This window comes from Peromyscus eremicus, chromosome 4 (genome assembly GCF_949786415.1).
Source record: "Peromyscus eremicus chromosome 4, PerEre_H2_v1, whole genome shotgun sequence".
NCBI lineage: Eukaryota > Metazoa > Chordata > Mammalia > Rodentia > Cricetidae > Peromyscus > Peromyscus eremicus.
The window spans coordinates 136,258,884-136,265,971 of record NC_081419.1 but is presented as its reverse complement, the minus strand read 5'-3'; the positions used below and the strand labels follow the sequence as shown (position 1 = coordinate 136,265,971).

Below are 7,088 nucleotides of genomic sequence, written 5' to 3'. Positions count from 1 at the left end.
GTGTAAATATGTATTCCAAAGTCATGGTCACTTCTTCGTAGGAGGAGAGGGGCCCAGAAGAAAGCACAAAGAGATGCCCCAAAGGACCCAGGTCTGAGCAGAGGATGCCTACTGGACCCAGCTCCTCCTAACTCCTAAGAACCAAGGTGGTTGAAGATGCAGGCTGTCCTAGCCAGGATGCCTGCATTCCTGTCATCAGGCCTCAGTTCCATCACACCCTTACTGGGGCAAACCGGAGACAAATGGACTCCAGGACTGAGGGCCCAGACTCCCTTGCCCAGGCTCTTCTGCTCCCATACACCTTTTGGGAAGGGCCAGGCCTAGTCAGACCGAGAGGACAGGGGTGCAGGAAAGGAGCACCGTCTGAGGAGGAAGCCCGGCCAGGGTGGGAGAAGGGCCCTCCTGGCCAGTCACTTAAAGGTGTCATCAGTATTTTTGAACATGAGAATGGCGTTATAGATCTTCAAGGCTGGGCCCAGCTTGACACTCATGATCTTCACAATGTCCGCCTGTGTCAGCAAAAGGAAGGCCTCGCCGTCAATCATCTGAGGGGGCGGGAGAGGGAGGAGGAAATCGGAGGAGGAGGAAAGGGTGGGCAGGGGGGAAAGGTGGGTATGGGGAGGGGAGAAGGGGCATGTGGCAGGTGGAAAAGGAAGGAGGGGGCGGGGCAAAGAGAAAGGACAAGGGAGGGAAAAAGGAGAAAAGGAAGACAGCCATGGGGATGGAGAAGGAAAGCAGGACAGCCTGGCTCCCGTGTCAGACACACAGAGTTTCTCTTTCTCTTTCTGCTGACTGTGCTGTGTCAGCATTTATACTGGAAAATCCTCTCTGAAGCCCTTATAGACAGTAGCTTCGAGAAACCAGCTGCCGCTATACAGTTGTGGGGCTTCGTACTTAGTAAAAACGTGGAGCTCCTTATTTGGAAGTTATTAGGAACTTAGTGACAGCTGAGCACAAAGCCCAGCGCCAGGTTCTTTTAAGCACAGGGCCCAGGGAGGCTGCACAGGAAACCAGGCAGGCTTGTGGTCGAAGCTGTTTCATCCATGAGTCATCCGCTTCAAAAATGCTGCCTGGACTCATTTTGCTACCTGGCTAACAGCCTCCATATCTACTCATGTGATCTAGCATTTGTGAAATGCCTGAAGTCAAAACAAAGCAAACAAAGACAAGAGAAACCCTATCACAGCCCCGTGGGAACCCACCAGTCATCTGAGTGCTACTGATGGCAAGCAGGGCAGACACCTCACTTTGAGGGCTACGGTGTGGGGTGCACTGTTACCTCTGACCTATTCCTACCCCCAAAGCAGAGAGATAGAGAACACTTGAATCTAACGAAGACTTTGGATCTGATTTCTAGTTTAAATTTTTTCCTATTACAATCATTTATTTTGTGTATGTATGGGTGTGGGTGTGCATGTGGATGTGTGTATGTCCCTACATGCATGTGGGAGCCAGAGAACAATTTTTGGGAGTCAGCTCTCTCCTTCCATCATGTGAGTCCCAGGGCTCAAACTGAGGTCTCTAGGTCTGGTGTCAAGCACCTTCACCCACTTAGACAACTTGCTAGTCCTGACTTCTAGACTTTTAAAATGTCACAAGAAAAAATAAAATGAAAAGGAAGAAAAAAAAAAGGGTACTATCCTAGAATGGAAGATATTTAAGGGCTATATAACACCTGAAATAATTTATGTGGGCCTCACTTGGCTCAAAAAGGATTTTAAAAATGCTCTGAGGTAACAGGAAATGCAGATACGGGCAGGGTGTGGATGACCTGCAGAGCTACCACTGATTGCTGGCGCAATAACAACACTGTATAAAAAGTCACGAGTCCCAGTACTCCGGTGAAACATAATGGTGCTTGTAATTTAACTCAAACGACCTCATCTCAAGCCAGACAAAGTAAGTGTGTGACCGGCTGCTAAGTGCACATTCCAGTCAGGGAGGAGAAGAGTCAGTCGTGAGGAGGGAGTGAGATGAGGAAAACGGAGGAAGGAGGCTGTATGGAGGTGGACTCAAGTACACACAATTCATAAAACGTGTGGTGTTAGATGTTCACGTCAGTCAGTCAATTCATCTGGAGAGGGTGGGGTAGAAGGCATAGTTACCGAGCATTGGCAAAGAACAGCCTTAGCATGCAAGAAGCCCTGTACACAGTCCTCAGCACCAAAACCAAACCAAACCAAACCAAACCAAACCAAACCAAAGCCCAAACAAACAAAAGTGAAAACAATAAGCCACCCAGGGAGCAGGAGATAGGTAGGTGCATTTGCTCCATGTTGGTCAGAAGGTTCTAGAAACTGGAGTCCAGCTGGACACCCAAAGAAGTACAAATAAGATCAGCAACATAGCGGGCAAGACCAGCACCCAGACCAGAAGAGGTGGACTGCGCTGGGTCTAAAGAAATCCTTTTGTCTTATGGGGAACAGCTTTAGGCAGCTGAGACCACGCTGTGCTGGTGCAGGGGAATGATTTTATTGTTTTGGAAGGAAGACTTAAACACACGCAAGGGCTCCTTCCAGTTTCAAAAATCTACAAATTAAGAGAGTCATGAATAAAGTTCTTTATTTAAGTGCAACTGTGCACAAAAGGTCAGACTACCATTTATAGAGGTCTCCCCCATATTGGGCTTGGGGTATAATGGTAGGATTTCTATATGACTCTATAATGTTGCCAGACAGATGTACACACATGCCAGTGAGATGATCATGTAGCTGTACTGTAGTGAAGACTTACTCCTTATTTCCAAAGTTCACACGGACCTGCAAGGCAGCCCTGAGCACACCTGCTCTCCCTCCATCCTAACAACAGTAGGATGCATGCTCAGAGATGAGCTGCTCAAATCGGGAGAGCTAGGAGTCCAGCCTTCAAACCTGGCATTCTCCTCCCTATAACTCACAGCTTCATGTCTTTCTGCCGAAAGCCGAAAAAATATACAAAGTAGGATTTCAGCTGATTATGACAAAGCTAATACCTGGAAGAAGCCAAGGGCCTTCCAGAGGTCAAGCTGAGGCTCAAGGAGCCTTGGTGATATTTGGCTTTTGATTATCAGCCGTTTTCTGCTATGAGTTTCTTGTGTGCTATTGTAGCTTTTCCATCATTGATTGGGCACCATTTCCCCTCTACTAAAGGAATATTTAGATAACCTTGTGCGCTGACAGCTATGCTCAGCCAGAACCCCAGTTCAAGCCTCCCTGTAATTATCATCATTGGCAGCATCCGGCCAGGTCCATCCCCAGATGGAGGAAAGTACCTTATCAGAGATACCTCTGTACTCTCTAAGAACAGACTTAAGCATCCAGGCTACCTGTTTGAGAAGGCCTGGCGGATGTGCCAATTAAGCTTAACTACTGCCTTTCCCAAATCTTTCCTCTAGTTCCAGATCTCCCTTTAACTATCACCAGAGGCATCCAGCTGTACACAGGTTGCCTAGTGACCGAGCACACTTTCCCCCACCCTGCAGAAAAATGGCAGAGCTTGGACAGATAGGAGCCACAGGTAAAAAGAAGGCAGTTTTATTTTCTCCCATTCACCTAGCAACTTATAGATTATTAACATTTTCTACCAATCACATTTAAGGTTATAGTTGAGCATATAAGATCCCTCTTCTTAGATATTACCCAAATTTAGCCTTTAGTTAATTCATTAGTCACTTCCCTTTTGGGTTGCAAATGATAATTAACAATTACTGCTGCTCTATGTGATTCTTATCACCCCTCCGTTTGACCCTGGAAGCCTGGTGGTCACTGCCTGAGGAAAATTCTTACCTACCTTTATTGACCCCAGAGAATTCAAGCCTGGTGACCTTGCTCGACCAGGGGATTGCTATTGCTTGGGTTTATAACTAGACTCCTGAGAGACTTGGGGAGGACAGAGAGATGGAGAACAGAGAGGGATAAGAAAGATTTTGACCAGAGAGTACATGTGGACGAGATGGAAGATGAGGAAGAGTCAGATGGGGAAGTACTAGCTGGGTAAGAACAAGGTGAAAAGGACCTAGATGAGGCAGAATTAAGATGAGAGAATTAAGATAGAACTTAGAGGGAGCAGTAAATAAATACAGAGAAAAATCAGGCAAGAAAGGAGCTAGGCATGAGAACAGAACTGAAGCTGTGTAAATAGAATGTTATGCCAGAGGAATTAAAGCAAGTGGACTATAGAGCTCAGTGTGCTGAGATTCTATTTCCCAAAAAGAGTCCTTGCCATTCGTAGTTTCTCTCCTGAGCCCCTGGGAAGTATTAATATTAAGGTTGGTCCCTCTAATTTTATACAAGATTCTTCTTCCTATAACTCACAGCTTCATGTCTTTCCTAAGCGCTTGGGTGTTGACTTCAGTGTGTTAGGATCTCTGCAGCAAATACCTACACCTATGCCCCCACTATCTGCTTTGGGCTCAGTGGTATGCAGGGATGTAGCTCAGTAGTGGAATACCTGTTCAGCCTGGCTGAAGCTGTGTCTGCTCCCCAGTACTGTGAAATGCTTCAACTCAAACAGCCCTGGGCAGAGAGCACAAGAGCAAACGGATTCCTTCTTCAGGATACATTTTCCTTCCCAAAGGGGATCTGAACATAGTATCCCCAAGCCAGGCCACAGTCCCTACAAGATTTCTCCCACAGACATGGGTGACTATGATTGGTCTTGCCTTAGAAGGCATCAGAGGTCCCTCTTGGGCTCGGGTAATGCTGGTGGGGGTAATGGCTTCCTGTCATCTCAATGGCAGTGACTTTGTCTCTGTCGCTCTGCCCTTGTACCTTACCTCATCTTTGAAGAGGCGAGCTTGGTCCTCGGAGCCTGTCAAGGTCTGAACGAAGCCAAAGACCTTGGGAATCAAAGGAGATATGTTGATCAGGGGACAGGATCTAGGGGAAGGGTGAGTCTACATACATGGTCTCGGTACTACATGGACTGTGCCAGGAGTTTCTCTCTTATCAGCCTTAGGAAATCCTCATGTCTTTGTATGGTGGTACCTGAGGGACGGTCCCCTGTTCCTTAAAGCACGCCTGTCCTGCTAGATTCCCAGCTTGACTTACAGGACACACCCTCTCTATCCACCACAAGAGGCCTGCTTTGGTCAGCCTTGCTGTGCAGCTACAGGGATGGTGGGTAGGAGGGATGAACACAAGGTTGGAGGCTGTTAGGAGTGGTATGAGGCTCCATCTGAGGCGGCCCTGGCCTGAGCCCCCTGCGAGGGTGTGGTTTAGAGGAAGACTGAGGGCAGGAAGAAGAAGGGGAGGAGGCTAAGGAAGAACTCCGTACCTCTTCAATGGTCCACTTGGAGACCGTGGAGGCCGAGATGCCCGCCACTCCTGGCAAGAGCTTGCAATGCTGCTCCCAGCACACGGAGAGTGGGCGGTCGGGGTGGGTTGACAAGCTGGACATGAAGAGGGACTGGTGCACTACACTGGGAGGAAGGGCTAGAAAGCAGAAGCAGAACATGATGGGGTCGCTCGGGTGACCTGGCGTGCTGCTGGTCTAACGGGTTGCTTGCTCACAGGCTCCAGCATTGTCTGGAGTGACCCCCAGCACTCTGGGCCTCATGAGGGTGCTCTCTTGGAGCTGCTGGCATGAAACAGCCCCTAAAGTTCAAACAAGTTCATCCCTACATTGATGATGAGTTCTGTGTCCCGCATGAAGTTCTTTTGGACTCTGACCAACTCTCTTCAATGAGGGTGTTTCTGGGCCCAGAAAATGAGTTCTTATCAGATCTCCAGCCATGGGCTGCCTATTGCTTTGCTTTCTGATCTGCTCAGGAATTCCTGGTTCCATGGGTCAGGTGACTGACGCCACTCTGCTTGGCTTCCTCTTTAGCAGGCCTGGCACTCATCCCTTGGACTTTACTCAATTCAGCTGCTGACAACCTGGCCCCATCTTCTGCTGTAGGCCCGGGGGCCTCAGGCAGCTTGGCAACTCTCCTGGGGGCCTACTCGGCCTCGGTCCATAGTTCAGGCTAATCGCTCTTTTTCAGCACTTTTTGGTAATTCTGGATGCAGAATGCAGCACTTCCAGTGCCATCTTCTCTGTGGCAGCCCCAGCTTGCTACGGACCATCCTGCCCCATCTCACTCCCTAAGCCTCAGCTTCGTGGCTTCTTCAGCTCCTCGTATCTCCACCCCGGGCCTCTGGGATTCTACCACAGCCCCACTGTCACTCCGCTGCAGCCTCTGCATCTCACCTCATGCCTGTGCATTGTTCACCTAAGCATCACCGAGGGGCTGTTTCTTTTGACTGCTGACCAGCTTTAGCTGTGACCCAGTGGCTGTGCCTCCCCTACCTGGCCACGCTTTAGGTTCTCATCCTTGCAAACCCACTTTTGATACCCCGGGTCCTATCTTACTCCTCAGAGCAGAGCCAGACTCTTGTGCATAGTCACAACATTTTATTTAACCATCTATCCACACAGCTAGAAGAAGGTTCTTCAAAGAGGTGACCCTTGTGGGATCTGGGCAATGAGCAAAGCCAAGGGCCGGGTGGTATTCCCTGATGGAACGGTCACATGCACATCTCGACCTACACTGAGATCTGCCACAGATGTGTGAGGATTCTCCTCTAGAAGGGTCAGCCAGAGCCAGTGTCCCTTCTTGGGTAAAATCTTGCTGGTGCAGCAGAGAGCCCTCTATGGAGATGAGAGACCTGAGCTGTCCCTGAGGTGCCGCAGGGGCCTGGATGAGGCCTGAGCCTTTTCCTCTTCTTTGGGACATAGCTGCAACCCCTGGAAAGACTGACTTCTGGGCTGGAGAGATGGCTTAGTAGGTAAGGGTACTTACTTAAGGTATTGGCCGTGCAAGCCTGAGAACTTGAATTACATTCCCAAATCCATATAAAGGTAGAAAGAGAGAACTGACCCTACAAAGTTTTCCTCTGACCTCCACGTGTACACCACGGCACCTCTCTCTCTCTCTCTCTCTCTCTCTCTCTCTCTCTCTCTCTCTCTCTCTCTAACATTTGGTCAGGAAGTGCCCTCTGGTGGATAGAATGTAGTCCTGCAAATGGGAGCTGACCAATGCACCATGGTAGACAGAAGAGGGGCCTGCAATAAATAGCCTGTCCCTGAGGTAGCCTCCTAGGAGGACCCAGATGTCAGCCAAGATGCTT

At 49.1% G+C, this 7,088-nt stretch overlaps 1 protein-coding gene across 2 annotated transcripts in view; it reads right to left on the bottom strand.

Annotated features, from left to right (window-relative positions):
• Positions 1–373: 373 nt before the first annotated feature.
• Positions 374–7,088, bottom strand: part of L3mbtl1 (L3MBTL histone methyl-lysine binding protein 1) — a 29,345-nt gene continuing 22,630 nt past the window's right edge. The window contains exons 19-21 of one of the 2 annotated variants that reach the window (XM_059261845.1): positions 5,254–5,411; positions 4,754–4,816; positions 374–545 (exon numbers count right to left, since the gene is read on the bottom strand). In XM_059261845.1, coding sequence (XP_059117828.1) covers positions 411–545; positions 4,754–4,816; positions 5,254–5,411 — 356 coding nt within the window. In that variant the 3' untranslated portion in view covers positions 374–410. Of the gene's footprint in view, positions 546–3,491; positions 4,640–4,753; positions 4,817–5,253; positions 5,412–7,088 lie in introns of those variants that run through there. The other variant, XM_059261846.1, reaches the window with a different exon arrangement.